The 27,384-nt window shown below is 41.7% G+C and overlaps 1 protein-coding gene across 2 annotated transcripts; it reads left to right on the plus strand.

The window, feature by feature from the left end:
* The first annotated feature begins 1,638 nt into the window (after window positions 1–1,638).
* DRG1 (developmentally regulated GTP binding protein 1) lies at window positions 1,639–27,384 on the plus strand. Of its 2 annotated transcripts, XM_001927253.6 has the most exons (9): window positions 1,639–1,750; window positions 2,607–2,730; window positions 3,956–4,131; window positions 9,442–9,511; window positions 11,883–12,052; window positions 16,537–16,667; window positions 18,210–18,377; window positions 18,632–18,754; window positions 27,065–27,384. In XM_001927253.6, exons 1-9 carry the CDS (start codon window positions 1,709–1,711, stop codon window positions 27,162–27,164), a joined length of 1,104 nt encoding a protein of 367 aa, XP_001927288.1. In that variant the 5' UTR covers window positions 1,639–1,708; the 3' UTR covers window positions 27,165–27,384. The 2 variants fall into 2 exon arrangements, with proteins under 2 accessions (XP_001927288.1, XP_084849978.1); XM_084993852.1 differs by lacking the exons at window positions 1,639–1,750; window positions 2,607–2,730; window positions 3,956–4,131 and having other exon boundaries at window positions 9,442–9,650; window positions 10,325–12,052.

Below are 27,384 nucleotides of genomic sequence, written 5' to 3' on the forward strand. Positions count from 1 at the left end.
GCTACGGGAGCGGCCCAAAGAAATAGTAAAAAGACAAAAAAAAAAAAAAGAAAAAAAAGACTGATCTTTGATAACCTCACATTCCAGGTAGACTTCCTCTCCTCTCCTTCCCTCCCACATTACTGAAGGTGTGGGATCTAAGTACCTCAATCACCTCTTAATTTAGTTACGAAAAGGCTGAAGTTAAAGAAAGAAATTCCTGAGCCCTTTGGGGACCTTCCATAAAAGCTTTCCTTTTCCCATTCTCTCCCTTATGCCCTATAAGACCTCCTTTTGTGTCTCTGGCAAGTAGAAATGGTTCTTACTTACAAATTTAAATAAATAAGCTTCCTTCCCAGGGCTGAGTGGAGGTCTGAGAGGAGGCAAGTTAAGCCTGGCCTGTGGATCCTGATAGGTCAATCAATTTATCAACAAGAATTCATTGATTCCACATGAAGCAGCTTTCAAAATCAGCACACAGCTCCTGGACGTCGTGGCTTCCTCTTCGCAAGATACTTGGGGAAGAGGAATCTTTTGAAATTTAAAATTTTATGATTACACAAATACTTAGATGCATTAATCTTAAAAAAATTGAACAACACAATAATATGTGGAATAACAAGTGAAAGGCTTTCTCTGTCTTTCCTTACACCCCATCCCACTGCTAACAGCTTGAGATTTTACCCCTTTACTCAGATCATTTCGCAGTGCACTTTGTGACAGGTATATTTATATAAACATCTAATTAAAAAACTAACATCAATGGGATCACAAAGTAGGTGCAGTTCTACTACTATTTCCCCTCCCCTTCCCTCTCCTCTCCTCAACTGGACCCTTAACCCACTGAGCCACAGCAGGAATTCCTCCCCCATTTTTTTTTTTCTTTTTCACAATATGACTTGGACATCCTTCCAGTCAGACCACACAGATCTATGTTTTAACGGCTAGAATAATATTCCACAGCATAGAAGTACCATTATCTATCCATTTCCCCACTGATGAACATTAACATAGTTAAGAATTTTTCAGTATTAGAGGCTATGTTGCAAGTACTGGTTCTCTGGGAATTACCCATTAAATCATGCACTTACTGTGGGCTCACCATGTGCCACGCACTCCGCTAGGGGAGGAGGTAAACAAAACAGACATCTAAAAATAATTAAGAGTGATGGAAAGAGGGCATCTTCTTTTCCAAAGAAGGCCAGACAGGCTAAAGATCGGTCTCTATATCAACCCAGGAGGCTGAGGAGTCCCCCAGCGTGTTTCCCCAGCTGTGCAAGGGGCCCCAAGACCCGTCGGTCCTGCAAAGGAAGACGGGTGGTGGGCGCTACGGCGCTTTTTAGCAGGGTCTGAGAGCCGCGGGCTACTCGCCAGGAGTCGCTCATCACACACCACGCGCTGAGAGCAATTACAGCGAAGTGGGGCGGGGCCGAGCGGCGCGCGACCCTCCGCGCGCTCCGGGAGATGCGGACAGGGGCGGCCTCTCTGGCCCTGGCTCCCGCGGGCTCTATGACACCGCGCCGGCTCGGAGGGGGGCGGGAATGTTGGCTAGAAAGGCCACTTCATGCTTACATCTCGCGGTGTGCCTCGCGCGGAACTCTCGCGACAGCAATGAAATCCCGCGCTTGCGCACCCCTATAGCGCCTGGTGGTTGCGGCTGGTTCGCCGCCGGGTATGTGAAGAGGGTAGACCTGTGTGGACCTAGCTGTTCCCCGTGCGACTCGTCACCATGAGCAGCACCTTAGCCAAGATCGCGGAGATCGAAGCCGAGGTAATGGGCACTCGAAAAGTCCGTCTGAGCGTTCCTCTTCGGGCCGTAGCTCATGCTTGAACTTCCTTCAGCCGAGTCTGGACCGGGCCGCGTTCCCCGATTCCCCTCAGCCTTGGCTCGCTTTCCTTGACTTCCCTCTTCTCGGTTCCACGTTCCATACCCCCGCCTCTTCCAGTGTTCGACTCCTTTCTGAACTTCGTTTTAGTTTTTTCTGGCTTTTCTGTGAGCAACACTTAATCCCCCCACTTCAGCCCTGACCTGATCACGTACTTCATTCGGTATCTTTCCTTATCCCTCGGACCCCCTCCAAACTCTGCTTTAATGATCTCCTTTCCCAGAGTATTGATCCTGGGAATAGGATCTGGAAGTAAATTGTCGTCTGTGGTAGCTGTTGATTCCACCTGGATTGTTCTGTGATTCTTTTGTCGCAAGTGCTCGGAGTTCTTTAAAATCAATTGGGTCACACCAGGTACCCATGAACAGTTGGAAAGGAATCAGCAGCTGTTTTAATCTAATCTATGAAGGCTGATTGTAATGAACTTAGTCATGTTTCTTCTCTTTAGGCCTCAGTTCTTTGTAGTGAGGGGAATGGTCTGGGTCATGGAGTGAATGGATTTTTATTTTTATAAGTCTGACTTAAAACGAGTGTATTAACATAAGCGGGAATTCTAAGAATTCTCACAACATTGTAAATCAACTATAATTTAAAAGACAGCAGTGCAGAAATGGACCAAAAAAAAAAAACAAACAAAAAAAAAACCCACAACACAATTCTGTGAGCTGGGGGGCATTCATTCTGGATATTTTACCTTGTAGGAACTGCTTCTGATTTATGGCTGTGATTCCTCTCTTGTAGATGGCTCGGACTCAAAAGAACAAGGCCACAGCACACCACCTAGGGCTGCTTAAGGCTCGCCTTGCTAAGCTTCGCAGGGAACTCATTACTCCAAAAGGTGGTGGTGGTGGTGGGCCAGGAGAAGGTTTGTGTTTTTCTTCAACTTTTTTCTTTATTTGGTGTACTTTTTTTTTTTATTATTAAAACTGTAAAAATGTATGGTTTAAAAATAATTAAAAATTTTCTATCAAAGTAGATTAGTATTTTCTAAGCTTAAATTCTTAAATTGTGTTTATTCTACTGATTTCAAAGGCAAATATTCTCCAAGTGAACAGGGTTTTATTTATGTATATCCTGTACTGATCCAAAGTAGATTTACATAGGTTTACTGAAATATGTAAATAAATAGTCAACAAGATAAAGGAAATTGATGCAAAGGGAAATGAAGGTAGAAAGAATAAGTTGAAGCCAAGAGAGATAAAATTAGGACCAAAAGTAGTCATAAGGTCTGTACACTTCCTAGAGAAGGGCCACAAATTTGGCTTTGTTTGGAACCCATTGTAAGAAAGAAAACTCGGAGTTCCCGTTGTGGCGCAGTGGTTAACGAATCCGACTAGGAACCATGAGGTTGCGGGTTTGGTCCCTGCCCTTGCTCAGTGGGTTAACGATCTGGCGTTGCCGTGAGCTGTGGTGTAGGTTGCAGACGCGGCTCGGATCCCGTGTTGCTGTGGCTCTGGCGTAGGCCGGTGGCTACAGCTCTGATTCAACCCCTAGCCTGGGAACCTCCATATGCCGAGGGAGTGGCCCAAGAAATAGCAACAACAACAACAATAACAACAACAACAAAAGACAAAAAAAAAAAAAAAGAAAGAAAACTCAGTCACGCAGTTCCCAAGGTTTGTAAGAAAAAAAAAAGTTATCTTGTGGCACAGTGGGTTAAGGATCTGGCATTTTCACTGTAGTGGCTTGGGTCACTACTCTGGTCCCAGTTCAATCCCTGGCCCAGGAACTTCCACCTGCCACAGGGGCTGCCAAAAAAAAAAAAAAAAAAGAGAGAGAGAGAAAGAAACTAATTTTTTAGATCAATTTTTATATAACATTTGGGCTAGAAATATTAGTTATATACTAGAAAGATATATAACAGTTTAAGAGGTAGAAGTATAAACTTTTTACATCAAACACTCCATTAAATATTGTGAATTACTATGGGGAGTTTTGTGTGCTTAAGTTCTACTCTAGAGATAGACTGTAAAAAATTGGATAAATAGGTTCTAGAGGGATAGGTATCCAGAAAGTAAAAGGAATTACGTGAGTCTCCACACTCCCGGGGATAACGTTTCTTGTCTTTTTTGTATTTATTGATGTTTTAGGATTTGATGTTGCCAAGACAGGTGATGCTCGGATTGGGTTTGTGGGTTTTCCATCTGTGGGGAAGTCAACATTGCTCAGTAACCTGGCGGGGGTATATTCTGAGGTGGCAGCCTATGAGTTCACTACTCTGACCACAGTGCCTGGTGTCATCAGATATAAAGGTGCCAAGATCCAGGTGAGTCAGGCCTGCAGGCCAAGGAAGGGAAGAAATCAGTTTTTTCATTCATTTAAAAAGCACGTATTTGGAGTTCCTGCCGTGGCACAGTGGGTAAAGATCTGGTGTTGCTGCAGCTGTGGCTTGGATTCTATCCCTACCCTGGGAACTTCCATATGCTGCAGGAGTTGTTGCCCCCTGCCCCCGGCCGCAAAGGCACTTATTTTGAGCTCTCTGTATGTCAGGGCTGATCTTTAATCTACCAGTCCCTCGATGTGTAGCAAGAGAGGTAAAGCAGTACATAAAAACAATGATACAGTGGACTAGTGTTTGTGAAAACACAGAGAAAGGACGGATTGTTTTTGCCACCTGAGAATGGGTGGGGAAGGTCCAGTAAGACAGAAAAAGCTTCATGTAGAAAGTAACAGTGGGGTGGGTCTTGAAGATCAAATAGAATTTTCACTAGCCAGAGAATGTTAAGGGCAATTTCAAGCAGCCTTAAGGGTGAATAGCTTGCTGTGGTGCAAGCTTAGGTGTGGGACAGGCAGTGATAAAAAGTGAATCTGGAAAGGTATGTTGGAGCTGATTTTTTTTTTTTTTTTTGCCTTTTTTTAGGGTGGCACCCATGACATATGGAAGTTCCTAGGTGAGGGGTCCAGTTGGAGCTGTAGCTGCAAGCCACTAGCTATAGCAACACCAGATCTGAGCTGTGTCTGCAGTCTATACCACAGCTCACTGCAATGCTGGATCCTTAACCCACTGAACAAGGTCAGGGATCAAACCCGCATCCTCATGGATACTAGTTGGATTTGTTACTGCTGAGCCACAACGGCAACTCCTGGAGCTGAATTTTTAATTTTTGTTTAAGTTGCTCCAGGCCAAAAGAATTATCTAATAATTCCAACTGTTTAATAGTTAGATCTAAGCAACTTATTTATGTTCTTATAGTCACAGTTATTTACCATTGGGATATGGGTATAGTTGAGTGCCACATAACCTTTTTTTTAAATTTTTTTTCCTGTAAATAGCATACATTTACAGTTTTTTTTTTTTATTTTTATTTTAGTTTTTTGTCTTTTTGCCTTTTCTAGGGCCGCTCCCGAGGCATATGGAGGTTCCCAGGCTAGGGGTCTAATTGGAGCTGTAGCCGCCAGCCTACACCACAGCCACAGCAACATGGGATCCGAACTGCGACCTACACTATAGCTCACGGCAAAGCCGGATCCTTAACCCACTGAGCAAGGCCAGGGATTGAACCTGAAACCTCACGGGTCCTAGTCGGATTCGTTAACCACCGCACCACAACGGGAACTCCTCTTTTTTTTTTTTTTTTTATGATTTTTTTTTTTTTCCATTAAGGCTGGTTTACAGTGTCAATTTTCTACTGTACAGCAAGGTGTCCCAGTCACACATACATATATACATTCTTTTTTCTCACATTATCATGCTCTAGCATAAGTGGCCAGATATAGTTCCCAGTGCTGTACAGCAGGATCTCTTTGCTAATCCATTCCAAAGGCAATAGTTTGTATCTATTAACCCCAGATTCCCAGTCCATCCTACTTCCTCCCCCTCCCCCTCGGCAACCACAAGTCTGTTCTCCAAGTCCATGATTTTTTCTGTGGAAAGGTTCATTTGTACCATATGTTAGATTCAAGATATAAGTGATATCATATGGTATTAGTCTTTCTCTTTCTGACTCTCTTAGTATGAGAGTCTAGTTCCTTCCATTTTGCTGCAAATGGCATAGTTTTGTTCTTTTTTATGGCTGAGTAGTATTCCATTGTGTATATATATCACATCTTTTTAATCCATTCATCTGTCAATGAACATTTGGGTTGTTTCCATGTCTTGGCTATTGTGAATAGTGCTGCAGTGAATACACGGGTGCATGTGTCTTTTTCAAGGAAAGTTTTGTCCAGATATACGCCCAAGGGTGGGATTGCTGGGTCATATGGTAGTTCTATATATAGTTTTCTAAGGTACCTCCATACTGTTTTCCATAGCGGTTGTTCCAATGTACATTCCCACCAACAGTGCAGGAGGGTTCCCTTTTCTCCACACCCTCTCTAGCATTTGTTATTTGGAGTGCTACATAACTTCTTACACTTTGGAATTTGATCGGATACTATCAAATTTGTTTCCTGTTCCACACTGATTTTTTGTAGTGCTTACTTTTTACCATAGTAAACGCTGAAAAATCCAACTTCCCAAAGATCTGGATCTGATGTAATTGAAAGCAGTGTAGTAGGACCTAATATTGAAATTGTGAGCTTCTTTGATCTAGTGTTCCCTCAGTGCCTGACATAGTAAGAACTGCTCTTTCTCTGGAAAATGTAAAATGCCCCCCTAGTGCCTTGGCACATCATTTAGGAGAAACTTTTAGTGTATGCATTTGTTTTCTCTCTTGCTGAACTACAGCAAGGTGTGTTCGTGCTTCTTTATTATAGAATCGGAAGTAGGAAGGGACCAGTGCCCTGATGGTATTTTAAGTGGCTTTTTTCTTCCTGGTTAAGTATCCATGCAGACACTGTTAGGACGTGTACCTTTCGAGGATTCCATGTCCAAATGAATGTAACAAGAATGAGGACACTTGGGCATATCTGGACAGTTGCTTAATTACATGTGGTTTCAGAAGCTTGTTGATAATCACAGCTTTGTCAACTCAGAGAGTAACTTCCTTCCTGATGAGATGCTGTGGCACCTCAGAACTTAAAGGTTTATCAGGATAAAGAGCCACTTTTCTTTTCCTTAAAACCTTTATTTCAGTCTCTTCTGATGCTTTTGGGTTTTTTTTCCTTCCTTATTATTCCATAGTGCCTTCTTTTCCATCTCTGCCCTCTGCCTCTGTTTTTTCTATCCTCCTTGCTTTCTCCAGAAACCAAGTTAAATAAGCAGTCTAATAGATGTGCTTAATGGAATTTAAATGACTGCCCTCAAATGTTTTTTAAAAGGCTGTTTTGTGGCAGAGGACTCATTATCTGTGACTTGGTAGGGGAGGTATACAAAATTAGAACCACCTAATGAGAATTAAGGAGGGCTATTTCTGTTTTGTTGTTGTTAGGGAAGATCTTTTTTTTTTTTTTTTTGCCTTTTTGCCTTTTCTTGAGCCCCTCCCCCGGCATATGGAGGTTCCCAGGCTTGGGGTTGAAATGGAGCTGTAGCTACCGGCCTACTCCAGAGCCACAGCAGCGGGGGATCCGAGCCGCGTCTGTGACCTACACCACAGCTCACGGCAATGCCGGATCCCTAACCCACTGAGCAAGGCCAGGGATTGAACCTGCAACCTCATGGTTCCTAGTTGGATTCATTAACTACTTCGCCACGATGGGAACTCCAGGGAAGATGTTTTTGACAACGAAGTTGCCTAAGAATAGAATGGTACCTCTTGAGGTTATTAATTACTGTTTATGGAAGTGTTCCAAGTAATGGCTGAAGCACCACATACTAGAGATGTTAGAAGAAAATAGATGTATCTCATGGGCAGAGATTGGCCTGCAGAGTGGGTGTACAGTGCTTTAAAAATCATGGGGCTTATGTTTCACCTTGGTAGAGTCCCTGAGAATCCTGTTGTTTTTTATGTGTATATCTATATGAAACTGACTTGCACATCTGTATTATCTACTTTAATCTCTATAGGTATTTGAGTTTGATTAAGGTAGGTTAACATCCAGTTCTTAAAATCCTACAGTGCTATGGTTTGAAAAAATGTTTTTTTCTTTCTCATCTTTTTTTTTTTTTTTTATTGCTTTTTAGGGCCGAACCTGCGGCATATGGAGGTTCCCAGGCTAAGGGTCGAATCCGAGCTAGAGCTGCCGAATTACGCCACAGCCACATGGGATCAGAGCTGCATCTGCAACCTACATCACAGCTCACAGCAACGCTGGATCCTTAACCCACTGAGCGAGGCCAGGGATCGAACCTGCATCCTCATGGATCCTAGTCGGGTTCATTAACCACTGTGCCACGACGGGAACTCCCCCCTCTAGCCTTTTAAGTCACTGTAACTGAAGTTTCCAAGTCAAGGCAAGTGTATTATCTTTTTTTTGGAAGAGAAAGGGTAGCTCAATTTAACTGATGTGTTGTATCAATTTTAGAGGAAATAATTGTTGTTTATTATGTAGGGAGGAGCTTTTGAATAAGGTTCCTTTTTTTTTTTTTTTTTTTTTGGAATATGAAAGTGTAGGCCAGGGATCAAACCTGCACCATAGCAGTGACCTGAGCTGCTGCAGTGACAGCACCAGATCCATAACCCACTGTACCACAAGGGAATTCCCCAAATAGGTTCTCGAATGGAAAAGTTGAACACTCAAAGCACCTTCTGAGTTAGTTCTTTTTCATTGTGGTTTACTAATGTGAAGTATATTTCAATAAAGTCAGATGTGCTTACAGGAAAAATTAGTTTAAAATGATGTTTTGATAAGCTACAACTATATCCTTGTCTCTTCATATGGATAATTCAGTATCAGCCATACAGTAGACCCTTGATATTTTCAGATTCTAAATATGCTTTTAACAGACTCTTAAGGGCTTATAACTATAGTTTGTAATTTGCTGAGATGTGAATTTAAGTCGTGTGATATGGAGTTGGTATTGATGTTCTCATCATTAAGTACATACATTGTGATTTTGGAAGTTTTACTTTATTGTTGCATTTTCTGGGCAATTAAGTGGTCATTTCCAACTGAGGACACACATCAGAGTCACATATGGAGCCTTTTGAAGTACAGATCAATATCTGAATCTCACTTTGGCCCTTGCAAATCAGTCTGCAGGAGTGGCACTCAGCTACATTTTTAATGCTTTTAGAAGTGATTCTTAGGTGCTAACCTGATTAATAAATGGCCACAGAAATTTTTAAGAATTAGGGGATTTACAAAGGTCTCAGTATTTCTCACTTGTGAATGCCATGATCCAGTTATCTTTAGTAAGGAATTTGTGTGGTGTCTCAACCTTCTGAAAAGTCGGAGAATATTAAAAAATATTAATGTAGAATAATGGATTTGGGTCCCCCAAATGTGGTTTATAATCTTATTCGATTTGTTAGGACTGTGATCTTTGAGCAAATCATGTAACCCCTACAAACTTTAACTAATATCCTTATACATAGACTTATTGGACATTTTAAACTAGGTGAAGTATATGAAAGCTTGTAGCTGACAATCAGTGGATGCTTGGTGAAAGTAAAATTCACACACTCACTTATAAGGAAGATTGGATTTGAATCTCCAAAATTTTAGATAATTGAGAAATAAATCATTTTGTTTGATCTGTTCAGATTTATAACCAGCTTTTCCTTTTCCCTCCTTTCCCTTGTTCTTCGTCTTGCAGCTTCTGGATCTCCCCGGTATCATTGAAGGTGCCAAGGATGGGAAAGGTAGAGGCCGTCAAGTCATTGCAGGTGAGTGTTCCAGGACCATCATCTTGGAATATCATCCCTTTCCTAGGTACAGTTCCTTTATTTAAAAAAAAAAAATTTTTTTTTTTTTAATTTTTTGGTCTTTATGCCTTTTCTAGGGCCGCTCCCTCGGCATATGGAGGTTCCCCTGCTAGGGGTCTAATTGGAGCTGTAGCTGCCGGCCTATGCCACAGCCACAGCAACACGGGACCCGAGTCATGTCTGTGACCTACACCACAGCTCACGGCAAAGCCGGATCCTTAATCCACTGAGCAAGGCCAGGGATTGAACCCACAACCTCATGGTTCCCAGTTGGATTTGAAAACCACTGCACCACAACGGGAACTCCGGTACAGTTCCTTTAGATGGGACTTTGGGGCTTGGATATGGTGCCACAGTGAAGAGCATAGTTTTACGTGACTTCTCATGCAAATAGAATGTCGGAACTTGAAGGGACCTCAGAGGGTAATAGTGCAAATCTCCATTTGAAGAGAGACACTAAGGACTGGAGGAGTGAAGTGTTCTGGTGCAGTGTTGCACTGTTGTGGCAGATTCAGAATTAGAACTCAGGTTTCCTGACACCCACCTATGCCTTTTCTTCTCTTTTTATTTAAAGTAAAATGTTATAAAAGGCTAATCACCTCTTTTCTCCTCTTCTGTCAATTTAAATTTGAATAGCCCCAGGTGGCTAGTGGAGTCTGTATTGGACAGTGTAGTTCTAGATTGCATGGCTGTCATCCTGAGACCTCCTTTTGTGGGTTTTTTTTTTTTTTTTTTCTTTTGGTCTTTTTAGGGCCACACCTACAGCATATGGAGGTTCCCAGGCTAGGGGTCAAATCAGAGCTGTAGCTGCCCGCATACACCACAGCCATAGCAACATGGGATCTGAGCTGAGTCTGACCTACACCACAGTTCATGCATGGCAATGCTGGATCGCCCACTGAGCAAGGCCAGCAATCAAACCTGCATCCTCCCATGGATGCTGGTCAGAGTCATCTCTGCTGAGCCAAGACAGGAACTCCATTCCTTTTGTGTTCTTATGTGGGATCCCCTATTTCTTAGAGTCAGTGTCTTATCTTTTTGGGTTCTTTTTATTTTTTAAGGGCTGCACCTGTGGCATATGGAAGTTCCCAGGCTAGGGGTCTAATTGGAGCTATAGCTGCCAGCCGGTGCCACAGCCACAGTAACGCAAGATCTGAGCCACATCTGCGAACTGCACCACAGCTCACGGCAGTGCTGGATCCTTAACCCACTGAGCGAGGCCAGGGATTGAACCCATAACCTCATGGTTCCTAGTTGGATTCATTTCCGATGCGTCACGACGGGAACTCCTTTTGGGTAATTTTCATGTTTTCCTGAAACACATTCTTTAGTAACTTACTGAAAAAGAGTGAATAATAGGTAAATTGTTCTTTTTTCATGTTTGAAAGTATTTTTATTCTGTCCTTCTGTTGAATGATTAATTTAGCTATTTATGAAATTGCAGTTTTGAAGTCAATTCATGGATGACTGTCAGTAACAAAACACTACATTTGAATGATTCCATTTATATGAAATTATAAAAAAAATGCAACCTAACATGTCATAGAAAGCAGATCAGTGGTTGACTGGGATTTGAGGGGAAGATTCTTTACAAAGGAGCACAAGGGAGCTTTTGGAAGTGAGGGGAGTGTTCTGAATCTTTATTGATGTGATGGTTACACAGGTGCATTTGTCATCAAACCATATATTTAACATGGGTACTGCTTTTTTTTTTTTGTAAATTATGCCTCAGTAAAGACATAAATATGCTAACTGGATAATTTATTTTAGAATTCTTACTGTTTTAAATCTTTGTGAATATTTTTCAGCTTATTGCCTGGTTTGTATATTCATTCTGAATTATTTTTCTACTGGTGTGTCTAGAAGTTGACACATCTTCTAGATACCCTAGTAGAAAACTAAGCATACGTTGCAGATTGACTTCTGGCATAAATCTTGGTAACCCTAAGAACTTCACGTGTGTCTGTATGTTTATTAAAAATAAAAAAGTCCTTTGTCTCTCTCTTCTTTTTTTTTTTTTTGCTTTATATACCGTACTTGGCATATGGAAGTTCTCAGCTAGGGGTTGAATCAGGGCTGCAGCTGCCAGTCTATGCCACAGCAATGCCAGATCTGAGCTTCATCTGCGACCTGTACCACAGCTTACGGCAGTGCTGAATCCTTAACCCAGTGAGTGGGCCCAGGGGGGTTGAACCTTCATCCTCATGGATACTAGTCGGGTTCTTAACATGCTGAGCCACAATGGGAACTTCTCCACTTCCCCTTTTTGAGTATTTGAATTATGTTAAGTCTTTAATGAGCTTTGAAAAAAGTTTTATTTTTAATTCTTCAGTGGCCAGAACGTGTAACTTGATCTTGATTGTTCTGGATGTCCTGAAACCTTTGGGACATAAGAAGATAATTGAAAATGAGCTGGAAGGCTTTGGCATTCGCTTGAACAGCAAACCTCCCAACATTGGCTTTAAGAAGAAGGATAAGGGAGGCATTAATCTCACGACTACGGTAAGTGGAGCAAGTGATATGGGCAGGTTGCTAAAGGGACTGGGATGGGCAGTGGGTTGAAGTACATGGATATTGTCATTTGGAAATTGCCTTGCATCTCCCAGTATAAATCAAGACAGTGCAATGACATTGTAATGGCTGACAGAGTAGGACAAGAGTCAGTCGCAGAGTTCATTTTCTCCTTTGGTTATTTATTTGGGATGCTATGGGACTATAGACTGATCTTATGCTTGCATGATGTAGATTGCTGCTAATATCATATGTTTTCACTCATTTCAACACAGATTCATAGAGCACTTACTATGGGCTGAACTTTGTTTTAGGTTTGGGGGGGGCAAAAGAAGAGGGAGTAAAATAGACAAAAATTCCTGCCCTTTTAGTCTAATAGGGAAAGTATCACACAAAATTAATGAGTGATTATAGTATATTAGATGATGATAAATCTAAGGACAAAAGTAAAATAGGCAAAGAGGATGGAGAGTGTTTATTGAGGGTTCCAATTTTAAGTAGGTTGATCAGAGAAGTCTTCACTGAGGTGACACGGAGGAGTGAACCAAATTAATATCTTGAGGAAGAGCATTTTGTGTAGAGGGAACATCCAAGTGCAAGGTCCTTAGGTAGAGCATGCCTTTGTATGTTTGAGCAGCAGCAGAGCCAGCAAGTAGTAAAGTAGTGAGAATTAAAGTCATAGCATAGGGCCATATGTGTTTTTACTTTGGAGGAGATGGGCAACTTTTTTTTAAGTTTTTTTTTTTTTTTTTAATCTTAAATGTAGCATTTTATTTATTTATTTATTTTTTTTCCCGCTGTACAGCAAGGGGGTCAGGTTATCCTTACATGTATACATTACAATTACAGTTTTTCCCCCATTTTATTTTTTTTATTTTTTATTTATTTTTTATTTTTTAATTTTTTTAATTTTTTTTTGTCTTTTTGTCTTTTGTTGTTGTTGTTGTTGCTATTTCTTGGGCCGCTCCCGCGGCCTATGGAGGTTCCCAGGCTAGGGGTCGAATCGGAGCTGTAGCCACCGGCCTACGCCAGAGCCACAGCAACGCAGGATCCGAGCCGCGTCTGCAACCTACACCACAGCTCACGGCAATGCTGAATCGTTAACCCACTGAGCAAGGGCAGGGACCGAACCCGCAACCTCATGGTTCCTAGTCGGATTCGTTAACCACTGCGCCACAACGGGAACTCCTAATTTTTTTTATTTTTTTAAGTTTTTATTGAAGTACAGTTAATTTACAAGGTTGTGATAATTGCTGCTGTACAACAAAGTGACCCAATCATACCTATATACATATCCATTCTCTGTCAGATTCTTTTCCCACATAGATTATCACAGAATACTGGATAGAGTTCTCTGTGCTATACAGCAGGTCCCCATTGGCCAATCATTAAATATACCTCAATGTGCATAAGCCAGTCCCACACCCTTGGTCCATCCCTCCTACACCCTCACCTGTCTCCTTTGGTAACCATAAGTTTTTCAAAGCCTGTGAGTCTGTTTCTGTTCTGCAAATAAGTTCATTTGGATCTTTTTTTTGTTTGTTTTTAGATTCTGCATGTAAGTGATATCTTATGATGTTTGTCTTTCACTGTCTAACTTCACTTAGTGTGATAGTTTCTAGGTCCATCCACGTTGCTGTAGATGGCATTATTTCTTTTCTTTTAATGGCTGACTGATATTCCATTGTATATATGTACCACATCCTCTTTATCCATTTCTGTGTTTATGGACATACAGGTTTTTTCCATGTCTTGGCTATTGTAAATAATGCTGCAGTGAACATTGGGGTGCATGTGTCTTTTCAAATTATGGCTTTCTCTGGAAGATGCCCAGGAGTGGGATTGCTGGATCATGTGGTAGTTCTGTTTTTGGGTTTTTTTTCTTTCAGTCTTTTTGCCATTTCTTGGGCCACTCCCCCGGCATATGGAGGTTCCCAGGCTAGGGGTTGAATCAGAGCTGTAGCCCCTGGCCTTCACCAGAGCCACAGCAACGTGGGATCCGAGCCACGTCTGCGACCTACACCACAGCTCACGGCAACGCTGGATCCTCAACCCACTGAGCAAGGGCAGGGATCGAACCCACAACCTCATGGTTCCTAGTCGGGTTCGTTAACCACTGAGCCATGTCGGGAACTCCTGTTTTTAGTTTTTTGAGGAACCTCCATACTGTTTTCCATAGTAGTTGCACCAATGTACATTCCCACCAACAGTGTAGGAGGTTTCCCTTTTCTCCACACTCTCTGCAGCATTTATTATTTGTAGACTTTTTTTTATAGCGTTTTAAATTATTTATTTATTTATTTATTTGGTCCTTTCTAGGGCTGCATCTTCAGCATATGGAGGTTCCCAGGCTAGAGGTCTAATCAGAGCTGTAGCCATTGGCGTACACCACAGCTCACGGCAACGCCGAATCCTTAGCCCACTGAGGGAGGCCAGGGATCGAACCTCATGGTTCCTAGTCAGATTCGTTTCTGCTGCGCCACGATGGGAACTCCAGTGGTTATCAGTTTTAAAGCCATGAGCTTAGTCGAGATCACTTAGCTGAGGAAATGAATATAAATAGAAAAGAGATTCAAGGATTGAGCTTTGTGATGCCCCTCCCCCATCCCCAATGATCAGAGGTTGGGAGATGGAAAGAATTGGCAAATCAGGCTTCTCAGACGAAGAAGGGAAACCAGAAGAGTTTGGGATCCTGGAAGCCAAGTAAAGAAAGTGTTTCAGATCATTGGAGTGATTGAGTCTGTCAAATACTGTTTTAGAGTCATATAATTAAGAACTTAGAATTTCCTATATTTAACATTCTAGAAGTCCAGATTGTTTGACTTTCATAACTTTAAGCTATCCTACCCAGAGTTTGAGCATTTAGTATTCTTTCTGTATTTTTGCTAAGGCTGCCCTAATAACGTACCATAGACTGGGTGGCTTAAACAATAGAAATTTGATTCTCTGAATTCGGGAAACTGAGTATCTGAGATCAAGGTATGAGCAGGATTGGTTTCTCCTGAGGCCTGTCTCTGTGGCTTCTAGATGGCTTTCCTCTCCCTGTGTCAGCACATGATCTTCCCTCTGTGTGTCTGTGTTTTAATCTCCTTTTCTTGTAAGGACATCAGTCACATTGGATTAGGGCCCACCCCTATGACCTCATTTTAATTTAATTACATCTTATTTTTGACCACGCCCAAGGCATGCCAAGTTCCCTGGTCAGCAGTCGACAGCACGGTTCAATCCCTGTAACCACAGCCATGGCGGTGACAACACAGGATCCTTAACTTGCTGAGCGATGAGGGAACTCCTAATTTAATTAACATGTTGGAGTTCTCGTCATGGCTCAGTGGTTAATGAATCTGACTGGGAACCGTGAGGTTGCGGGTTCGATCCCTGCCCTTGCTTAGTGGGTTAAGGATGTGGCGTTGCTGTGAGCTGTGGTGTAGGTCGCAGACGCGGCTTGGATCCTGCATTGCTGTGGCTCTGGCGAAGGCCAGTGGCTACAGCTCTGATTCGACCCCTAGCCTGGGAACCTCCATATGCCACAGGAGCAGCCCTAGAAAAGACACCCCCCCCCAAAAAAAAAGTTAACATCTTTAAAGCCTTTATCTTGGGACTTGAGGGGTTGGGGTTAGGGTTAGGACTTCAACATATGAATTTGGATGGGGATGGAAACACAGTTCATACCATGGCAGCTTCCTTTGAATTTGGAAAGATTTTTTTCAGGGTTTTTTTTTTTTTTTGCTTTTTAGGGCTGAACCTTCGGCATATGAAAGTTTCCAGGCTAGGGCCCCATAGCCACAGCAACATGGGATCCAAGCCATGTCTTCGACCTATGCCACAGCTCATCACAGCTCACAGCAACACCAGATCCTTAATCCAGTGAGCAAGGCCAGGGATTGAACCGGCATCCTTATGGATACTAGTCAGGTCCGTTACCACTGAGCCACAATGGGAACTCCTTAAATATTTTTTATTTTTTTTGCTATGCTCGTAGAAGTTCATGGGCCAGGGATCAAACCCATGCCATAGCAGTGACAATGCTGGGCCACCAGGGAACTCCTGGAGGATGTTTTTGTTCTGTTTAAAATAGTTATTCTTGAAGTTCCCGATGTGGCTCAGTGGTAACAAACCTGACCAGGAACCTTGAGGACACGGGTTTGATCCCTGGACTCACTCAGTGGGTTAAGTATCTGGAGTTGCCATGAGCTGTGGTGCAGGTCGCAGAGGCGACTCAGATCTGGCATTGCTGTGGCTGTGATATAGGCTGGCAGCTATAGCTCTGATTTGACCCCTAGCCTGGGAACTTCCATTATGCCACGGTTGCAGCCATTCGAAAAAAAAAAAAAAAAAAAAGTCATTTATTATTAACCAGGATAATGGTCTTTTGGAAATTAGTTTATACCTTATCTAGAATTATCCAAGTACATCAGTAGATATCCTTAGGAGATTTTTTGCTCTCTAACCAGTCATTGTCTTTGCCTATTCAGTGCCCTCAGAGTGAGCTGGATGCTGAAACTGTAAAGAGCATTCTGGCTGAATACAAAATCCATAATGCTGATGTGACTCTGCGTAGTGATGCCACAGCAGATGACCTCATTGATGTGGTGGAAGGAAACAGGTACTGACTGAGTGGTTTCTGAGTTTGCCTTTGAAGCCTTGAAATGGAAACACCATTGGATTATGAATCTGAAAGGCATCAGTTGTAACTCCAGTTGTGCTGTTATCTCAAATAATAGCCTTGCTTTCTTTAGCTGTAAAATGAAGGGTTGGTCTTGATTGCTAACAGCCTTCTTTGTTCTGAGATATGACCGTGATGATCAAATTGCTTGTTTTAGTTACTTAGTGTGAACTAGGCTGTCTCCTAAGCTCTGTGTCACATGATGGTTGAAGAGAGTAGGTTCTCAGTCAGCTTTCCTGGAATTAATCCATCTAAGAAATCCTGTAGGCTGTTCTGCAGCACTCAGAGCACACCGGACTATATCTGTTTTCTCCAAGGGTGTGGAGCTGAAACCCTGTTCTGTGAAACATGACTGTTATTGGGATTTGAAATTATATAATAATTGAAACTACTGTTTAAATTATTCCTGGCATTTGAATATAATATTTTCTAGTTGCTTTCCTGTTCATTTTTTCCTATTTGTTTCATAAATTTATCTGATCCTTTTTTGAAAACAAGCAAAAGCCAATGCTTTGAGTTAGTTGTTTTGTGATGCAGTTGAAGCCTGAGAAGTTATGACTTGCCTAATTATTAGTAACCTTAGTTGCTGTATTGATTGAACATGAGGATTGCGACATTGCTAGGTATTGCATTAAAATTTTTTTTTTAATTCTTTAAAAGTTGTAATGAAACATGTTATTAGCAGTACACTTATAGACTTCCCACTTCGTTGCAGTGGGTTATGGATCCAGTCTTGCCATAGCTGTGGCATCGGTTGCAGCTACGACTAAGATTCAGTTCCTGACCTGGGAACTTCCACATGGCACTGGTGCGGCTAAAAAAGAAAAAAAGAAAAGAAGTATACTTACATTCAAACAAATCTGGGAAATTGACTCTGAAACTTGCCCAGGAGCACATGTCTAGAATGTGACAGAGCTGGGAATAAATCCAGTCTGTGTGACTCCAAAGCTTATGTTCTTTCCACTGCAGCATGCTTTCTCAGTAATTAGCTGTGTGGCTAGGGACTACGGCCTGAGTTTTGTTACTTCTCAACTCATAGTTTACTTTTTAGACATTCTCCTCCCCAAAACACCCCCACCCCCTTTTTTTTGCTTTTTAGGGCTGCACCCATGGCATGTGGAGGTTCCCAGGTTAGGGGTTGATTTGGAGCTGCGGCTGCCAGCCTGTGCCACAGGCACAGCAAGGCGGGATCCAGGCTGTGTCTGACCTACACCACAGCTCATGGCAACGCTGGATCCTTAACCCACTGAGGGAGGCCTGGGATTGATCCTGCAACCTCATGGTTCCTAGTCGTATTCATTTCTGCTGTGGCACAGCAGAAAATCCCATTCTGCTCTATTTTGGTTGGAACCTTTTTTTGTTTTTTGGTTGACCTCTGAGAGTCTCTGATTTGGGGTCCTGGGTGAGAGATTGCTATTAATCAGACTGACAGTCTTGTCCACAGCTCCAGACTAATGTTCTATTTTTCTTCTCTTTCTATAGAGTTTATATCCCTTGTATCTATGTGTTAAATAAGATCGATCAGATCTCCATTGAGGAATTGGATATCATCTATAAGGTGCCTCACTGTGTACCCATCTCTGCCCATCACCGCTGGAATTTTGATGACCTCTTGGAAAAGATCTGGGATTATCTGAAACTAGTGAGGATGTAAGTCTTAGTGGATAGAGTAACATTACTGTAGGATTGTCCTAAAATGATACCCTCTGGAACTCATTAATATAATCTTGTTTTGGAGATATAAATATATTCCTGTCATCTTTGAGGCCATATTGAGGGCACTTTCTTCCTCATGATAGAGGTTTTTTGGGTTTCATCTTCTCTGGAGTGATAGAGGGTTGATTTGCATCCACACATGAAGCATTCCAAAAAAGTAGTCAACTTCTGCTCCTTCTCTGTTCTAGTTACACCAAACCCAAAGGCCAGTTGCCAGATTACACATCCCCAGTGGTGTTGCCTTACTCCAGGACCACGGTGGAGGATTTCTGCATGAAGATTCACAAAAATCTTATCAAGGAATTTAAATAGTAAGTATCATAAGCGTGTGGTGCCTTCTTTTCACTGTGAACTACTGGTTCTACTAAGTAGAAATTGTTAGGATATAGCGTTATAGAAATTGAGCATCAGGGAGGCTGCTAAAATGCTTGTTTGGTTAGAACTTTGCAGTGTATTCTTTTTTTTTTTTTTTTTTTTTTTTGTCTTTTTTTTTGTTGTTGTTGTTATTGTTGTTGTTGTTGTTGTTGTTGTTGCTATTTCTTGGGCCGCTCCCGCGGCATATGGAGGTTCCCAGGCTAGGGGTCCAATCGGAGCTATAGCCACCGGCCTACACCAGAGCCACAGCAACGCGGGATCCGAGCCGCGTCTGCAACCTACACCACAGCTCACGGCAACGCCGGATCGTTAACCCACTGAGCAAGGGCAGGGACCGAACCCGCAACCTCATGGTTCCTAGTCGGATTCGTTAACCACTGCGCCACAACGGGAACTCCTGCAGTGTATTCTTAAAACCATGCCAGATTTGGAGTTCCTGCTGTGCTGCAGTGGGATTGGCGGTGTCTTGGGAGTGCTGGGATGCACATTTGATCCCCGGCTTGGCACAATTGGTTAAGGATCTGGTGTTGTCACAGCTGTAGCTTAGTAGCTGTAGCTGTAGCCGGGAAGTCCATATGTCATGGGACAGGCAAAATCATGCCAGCTTGAGAATTCCCTTGTGGCTCAGTGGGTTAAGGATCTGGTGTTGTCACTGCAGTGGCTTGGGTTACTGCTGTGGCATGGGTTCAGTCTCTGGCCTGGGAGTTACTACACGGCATAGGAATGGCCAGAAAACCCCCTCAAGACAAAAAGCTTTGCCAGTTTAGAGCAGGAAGAGCTCTAGAAGCCTTTTCAGGTTGTGGGGACTGAAGATTACACCATTCTCTGACTTTTTCTTGTTAATTCATCTTCCTTTTGTCAAACAATATATTAATTCTTCCTGCCATCATCATACTGGGCTTAACTGGATATGGAGGCCTTCTCCAAACATTTGGCATGGGTAAATCTCCACAATGTTTCATATACTTCTCACTTCTGATAAAGGCTGAAAAAAAATTTTTTAATATCTTATTTCAAACTAATTTTAGACTTATAGAAAAGTTGTAAAAATGGTAGTAGAGTTTCCTTACATCCTTCACCCTACTTCTAACATTGTCACTTCACATAAGTATAGTACAATTATCAAGAACAGACTAACCATCAACAGATGAATGGGTTGAGAAAATGTACATGCACACAATGGAATACTACTCAGCCATAAAAAAGAACAAAATAGTAGTTCCCAGTGAGGCTCAGTGATAACGAATCCTAGTAGTATAGGACGTGGGTTCATTCCCTGGCCTCACTCAGGGTGTTAAGGATCTGGTGTTGCTGTGAACAGTGCTGTAGGTTGCAGATGCAGCTCAGATCTGGTGTGGCTGTGGCTGTAGCTGTGGCCAGCTCTGATTCAACCCCTAGCCTGGGAGCTTCCATATGTCTCAAGTGCAGCCCTAAAAAAAGCAAAAAAAAAACAAAACCCAAAATAATGCCATTTGTAGCAGTATGGTTGTAACTAGAGAGTCACATAATAAGTGAAGTAATTCAGAAAGACAAAACCATATGATATCACTTATATGTGGTGAAAATGTATGGCACAAATGAACCTATCTACAGAGAAGAAACAAACTCATGGACATGGAGAACAGACTTGTGGTTGCAAAAGGGGGAGGGAGAGGGAATGGGATGGACTGGGAGTTTGGGGTTAGTAGATGCAAACTATAGCATTTGGAGTGGTTAAGCAATGAGGTCCTGCTGTATATACCACAGGGAACTATATGTAATCAATTGTGATGGAACATGATGGAAGATAATATGAGAAAAAGAATGTGTGTATATATATATATATATATATATATAAAACTAGGTTACTGCTGTACAGCAGAAATCGACAGAACATTGTAAATCTACTGTAATTTAAAAAAAGAACAAAAACTAATATTGGTACAATAATGTTAATATTAATAATATAGACCTTATTTGAATTTTAATACTTTTTCTACCAAAGTCCTCTTTTTGGAATCTACATGGCCTTTAGTTGTTACTTCTCCTTAGTCTTCTAGTGTTCTAGTCTTTCAGTGTCTTTGATCTTGGCCCTTTTGAAAAGTAGTGATCAGTTATTTTTTAGAATGTTCCTCACTTTGGGTTTGTGTCATGTTTGTTCTGTCATTATTGAAATGAGATGCATTTTTGGTAAGAATACCACAAAATTGATGATGTCCCCATTTTACCATATCAAAGGATTCATGATGTTGATATGTCTTATTGATGGTAATATTTATTTTGATCATTTGGTCATGTTGATGTTGACTGGGTTTCTCTACTGAAAAGATTCTGTTCTCTTTGTATTGATGTCTTGGGGACATACTTTGAGACTATGAAGATCCTCTTCCTCTTCAGAAGTTCGCCTGCTGATTTTAGCATATATTGTGGTGCTTGTCTGAAACATTTATTGCTGTGCTGTTTACTTAATGGTGATTCTTTAATTTCCCTCTTTCATTTTATGTATATTTATGGAATTCTGTTGTGAGTTAGAAGTTGTCACTTCTCCCCTTTTTTCTAATTTAATCCATAATTTATATCAGTATGAGTTCTTGGATATTTATTCTTTGGGTGCTGTAATCTAATATCATTATTTTGTTGCTCAAATTGTTCCAGTTTTGGCCATTAGGAACTTCTTCAGATTGCCTCCTGTGTTCTTTTGAAAAGTGACTGTCATCATTTTTTTTTTTCTTTTAACATTTCCTTACTTTTTGGCACTGCTAGATGTTCCTGATTCATAGTGGCTTTCCCTACACCAGCCCTGTAATTAGTCACTTCTCCAGGAGGACCTGATTTACAAGATCTGTGTGCTAGGCATGCTTATTGTTAGTGGGCTATTGCTACTTGTAGGCTTAGTAGACAGAACTACGAAGTATAGGCGGGATATTATGTCATGCTTACAAATACACATTTATTTTTGTATCTCTCTTGTCGTATGTATTTATTTACCTATCTATTTAATTTACCCATCTGTCCTTACCTATCTGTATTAAAACCATGAGTTAATATTGTTACTTCAGATTCTCTGGTGTTCAGCACCACAGAGTTCGTTTTATTTTATTTTATTTATTTATTTATTGTCTTTTTTGCCATTTTTGGGCCACTCCCGCGGCATATGGCGGTTCCCAGGCTAGGGGTCGAATTGGAGCTGTAGCCACCGGCCTATGCCAGAGCCACAGCAACACAGGATCCGAGCCGCGTCTGCAACCTACACCATAGCTCACGGCAATGCCGGATCATTAACCCACTGAGCAAGGGCAGGGATCGAACCCGAAACCTCATGGTTCCTAGTCGGATTCGTGAACCACTACGCCACGCACGACGGGAACTCCCATTTTATTTTTATAATTTTTGTTGTTGTAGTTGTTTTTGTGTTTTAGGGCCTCACGCATGGCATATGGCAGTTCCCAGGCTAGGAGTCAAATCAGAGCCACAGCCGCCAGCAACAGCAACAGCCAGATCTGAGCTGCATCTGTGAGCCACATCACAGCTCACAGCAACTCTGGATCTCCAACCCACTGAGCGAGGCTAGGGATTGAATCCTGTCCTCATGGATACTAGTTGGATTTGTTTCCTCTGCACCACAGTGGGAACTCCTATTTTTATAATTTGTTTGTTTATTTAGGGCCATCCTTGTGGCATGTTGAAGTTCCCTGGCCAGGAATTGAATCTGAGCTGTAGCTGCAACCTGTGCTGCAGCTATAGCAACTTCAGATCCTTTAACCCACTGTGCCTCACTGTGGATCAAACCTGCAACCTCTGTGGCAACTCAAGCCACTGCAGTCAGATTCTTTTTTTTTTCTTTTTTCTTTTTCTTTTTGGTCTTTTTGCCTTTTCTAAGGCTGCTCCCGTGGCATGTGGAGGTTCCCAGGCTAGGGGTCTAATCAGAGCTGTACCCACCGGCCTACACCAGAGCCACAGCAACGCAGGATCCGAGCCACGTCTGCGACCTACATCACAGCTCACGGCAACGCCGGATCCTTAACCCACTGAGCAAGGCCAGGGATCAAACCTGCAACCTCACGGTTCCTAGTCGGATTTGTTAACCACTGTGCCACGACACGAACTCCTGCAGTCAGATTCTTAACACACTGTGCTACAGTAGGAACTTCTCATTTTAGCCTTCTCTTTTTTCTTTCTTTCTTTTTTTTTTTTTTCTTTTTATGGCTGTACCTGTGGCATGTGGAAGTTCCCTGGCTAGGCATTGAATCAGAGCTGCAGCTGCCGGCCTACACCACAGCCACAGCAATGATGGATCTGAGCTGCATCTGTGACCTGTGCTGCACCTTGCTTCAACCCAGATCGTTAGCCTACTGAGCAAGGCCAGGCTCAAACCTGTATACTCACAGAGACTATGTCAGGTTCTTAACCAGCTGAGTCACAACAGGAACCCCTCCTTTTTCTTTTTCTTTTTCTTTTTTTTTTTTTTTTTTGTCTTTTTGCTATTTCTTGGGCCGCTCTCGCGGCATATGGAGGTTCCCAGGCTAGGGGTCCAATCGGAGCTGTAGCCACCGGCCTACGCCAAAGCCACAGCAATGCAGGATCCGAGCCGCGTCTGCAACCTACACCACAGCTCACGGCAACGCCGGATCGTTAACCCACTGAGCAAGCGCAGGGACCAAACCCGCAACCTCATGGTTCCCAGTCGGATTCGTTAACCACTGCGCCATGACGGGAACTCCTGTCGGATCCTTTTTCTTATTTTTAACTTTTCTCTACGAGTGAGAAACTTGGCTGTAATTACTTATAATCTACTTATTTAGTTCTGGTAATTTGTATATATAAAGTAGTTCCGAATTTCACCTATAATCCTGTGAGAAGTATTTTAACTAACTGAATTACAATGTTTATGAATAATTCATCTTTATAGGCTAAATTTTTTTTAATAGATCAAAATTTAAAAAAAATTTTAAAACAAAATAAAATAGGAAGTAATTGTAGAAAATCAGGAAAGCATGAAAATATGCATTTTAAAAATACTTGTTTCTGAAGTTCCTGTTGTGGCTCAGTGGAAATGAATCTGTTGACCATGAGGATTCGGATTTGATCCCTGGCCTTGCTCAGTGGGTTAAGGATCCAGTGTTGCCATGAGCTTTGGTGTAGGTCACAGATGTGGCTTGAATCTGGCATTGCTTGTGGCTGCGGTGTAGGCCAGTGGCTGCAGCTCTGATCTGACCCCTAGTCTGGGAACTCCATATTGCTGAAGGTGGGGCCCTTAAAAAAAATGATGAAAAAACCCCTGAGCTTATTTCTGATCCTAAGAACACTGAGTGTAAAGTCCTTTATTAAGCTTTATATTCCTTTTATCAAAAGTATTCTGGAATTCTCCTGTGATGCAATGGGTTAAGGATCCAGCATTGCCACTGCAGAAGCTTGGGTTGCTTCTGTGGCATGGGTTTGATCCTGCCCTGGGAATTTCTGCATGCTGTTTGTGCAGCCAATAAAAACAAGAAACAAACAAAAACTATTCCACATGTAAGTGCCAATTTCTGCTATCCTTGAATCATTGTAGGAGAGTCTTGGGAAAAGTTAGACATCTTCTTTTCTCAAAATTCATAGATTTCTGTGGAGTTTCCTGTGGCACATTGGGTTAAGGATCAGGCATTGTCACTGCAGTGGCTCAGGTTGCTGTTGTGGTGTGGGTTCAGTCCCTGGCCCAGGAACTTACAAATGCTGTGAGCTTGGCCAAAAAAATAAAAATAATTCAGAGGTTTCTGTATAGTTCTTGCCTTCCATGGTAACAAATCTTTGTTCAGACCCTCTGAAATTTAACTTAACCAGGGAATTAAATGAAAGGAATGGAAAATTTTTTGGAGAAGAGACATTAAAGCAAATGATACCTTACTTGGTTACTCTTTTCCTTTTGGGTTTTTTTTTTATTTATTTATTTTAATTTTTAATTTTTAAAAAAATTTTCTGTCGTTTTAGGGCTACACTCATGGCATATGGAGATTCCCAGGCGAGGGGTCGTATCAGAGCTGCAGCTGCTGGCCTATGCCGCAGCCATAGCAACATGGGATCTGAGCTGTGTCAGCGACCTACACCACAGCTCACAGCAGTGCTGGATTCTTAACCCACTGAGCAAGGCCAGGGAGCGAACCTGTGTCCTTTTGGTAATGCTAGTCAGATTTGTTTCCACTGAGCCGTGATAAGAACTCCTGGGTTTTGTTTTTAAATTATTGCACGTGGGAGTTCACTGGTGATCTAGTGGTTAGGATTTGGTGCTTTCACCTTTGTGGCCCGGGTTCACATCAAGCCTCTGCAGCTGCAGTTAAACAAAAAAAGAAATTGTTGCACAAATAGCATTATAAATGTCTTAATAATAAAAAGTTCAGCTTTAGGCCTTAGTATTATAACTTGTATTCCTGTTTATATTCCATTCCCTTTGTATCCTTGACCACAGACACATTCTTTTAAAAAATTTTACTGAAGTTGATTTACAATTGTTGTGTTAGTTTCAGGTGTACAGTAATGTGATTAAGTTATACATATGCATATTCCATTCTTTTTCAGATTCTTTTCTCATATAGGTTATTACAGAATATTCAGTAGAATTCTGCTTATTTACTGCATATATAGTAGTGTATATATGTTAATCCCAAACTCCTGATTTATCCCTCCCCCCATGTTTCCCTTTTGGTAAGCATAAATTTGTTTTTGAAATCTGGGTGTACACATCCTTTGATAATTTACTGTAAAGATGTTTTCTATGCATTATAAGATTTATAATTGTCATTTTTATAAGCATGTTTTTCCAGTGTGATCAGAGCAGGTTTATGGGTACACATATGTGTATGTATGGAGGTGGGAGGTTAGACTACTTGAAAGGGTACTAAGGGTGTAAGTAGAGGTTTTGGATTGGGAATTACATCATTTTCTAGTCTTAATGTAGAGACCTTTCCATTTTTATTTCTTTAATTCAAAAATAGGATTAATGATATATGGCTTTTGCTATGTTTTGCTGCATTGTGTTCTGAAAAGCCTGAACCCTGAACCTGTTTATTTTGCCATCAGCAACATAGAGGGCACTGATTCTATTGTGCGTATTGAGTATGACTGCTAAAAATTAGTTTTCTAGGAGTTCCCGGTGGTCCAGCAGGTTAAGCATCTAGCATTGTCTCTGCAGTGGCTCAGGTCCCTGCTGAAGGTGCAGGTTCTATCCCTGACCTGGCACAGTGGGTTAAAGACTGAGCGTTGTTGCAGCTGTGGTGTAGTGCCTTGGATTTTATCCTTGGCCTGGGAACTTCCACGTGCTGTGGGTGTGGCCAAAAAAATAATAAAATAAAAAAAAACTAGTTTTCTAGTTTAAGACAGTAAAATGGTTACCATGCATTTATCTTGCTTGTTAGTACCTTTGAAAATTTTTATTTATGTTTGTTTCACTAATGCTGTTATATTCTTGTTATTTATCTGTTTTTATTTAAAAAGTTAAATCTTGTGTAGTGATTATTTGGGGGGTATAGATTTTTAAAGAGGTTTTGATGTAAAGACAATATAATAACATGGCCACTATTTTTTACCCTTTGTTACATAGTTCTTAGTCTCTGTGACGCCAGTCTTAGTGTCTTGTTTACTAATTTCTGTCACTAGCACGTCATACTCTTAGTATTGGAAGCCCATGTATAAAAATCACCTTCCTCCATTCTCAGAAATTAGGAGACCATATCAATTACAGTTTCTTGATAGGAAGGGAGAATTTTCTTGGTATGGCTGAGGAATGAGTTCCTATATTTTTTATCAGTACCCATCCATGGTTTCAGTAAACCCACTAAAAACTGATACTCTGTAAAAGTATGTAGCTAACATTGCATCTGTAGCAATTTCCAGTCATCTATTTCAGAGTTTTTCCCTGTAACAAACCTATGCTTTCTCCTTTTAATTTTAGAGTAGTCTCATCACACTTCTCATTTGCATTTTTTCTCTCTGACTTTTGTTGTGAGCCACACGGGAAGTCTATCTGACTTTTATAAATGGGCTCTGGAGCAAGAGGAACCACACGACTTACAAAAGTCTTTGCCACTTTTTATGTGAAGGTTCCAGTGTGCCACACTATTGGCGGGAGTAGCATACCTCTGGGCTTTGACTGGGCACCAGGGACCTTGGGTATTGTAGGCCTGTGGCTTTTAAGAGCTGAAACACTAAATCTGAGTAGAAAGTGGCACCTAGGTAGATAGGGCAGAATTGAGGTAATTATTTACACTGACTCTTCTTTTTTCCCTTCCATACAGCGCTCTGGTGTGGGGTCTTTCTGTGAAACACAATCCTCAAAAAGTGGGTAAAGACCATACGTTGGAGGACGAGGATGTCATTCAGATTGTGAAGAAGTGAAACCTTCCCCTTCCCCATCTGCCGGGCCAATCACAGCAGCTTTCCTCATGACCAAGCACCCATCCCCAAGCCCTTTCTGGCTTTGACAGCCATTGGATCAGGATACAGGGGAGGGAGATGGAGGCACCCAAATTGGAACTTCCCTTGTCTTAACTTGGTGTCACCTTGTATATGAAACTGCATAAAGGACCTGGTAGGCCAGCTGACTATGTACAGTTAA

Source organism: Sus scrofa, chromosome 14 (genome assembly GCF_054392235.1).
Source record: "Sus scrofa isolate SSC_HxYL_T2T_F1_AM1 chromosome 14, Sscrofa_HxYL_maternal_Yorkshire_Landrace_v2.0, whole genome shotgun sequence".
Classification (NCBI taxonomy): domain Eukaryota; kingdom Metazoa; phylum Chordata; class Mammalia; order Artiodactyla; family Suidae; genus Sus; species Sus scrofa.

Coding starts and splice junctions, on each gene's coding strand:
- DRG1 (XM_001927253.6), top strand. CDS start 1,709: ATGAGCAGCACCTTAGCCAAGATCGCGGAGATCGAAGCCGAG. Junction 2,731..3,955: donor TGGTGGTGGGCCAGGAGAAG/GTTTGTGTTTTT, acceptor TTGATGTTTTAG/GATTTGATGTTGCCAAGACA. Junction 4,132..9,441: donor ATAAAGGTGCCAAGATCCAG/GTGAGTCAGGCC, acceptor TTCGTCTTGCAG/CTTCTGGATCTCCCCGGTAT.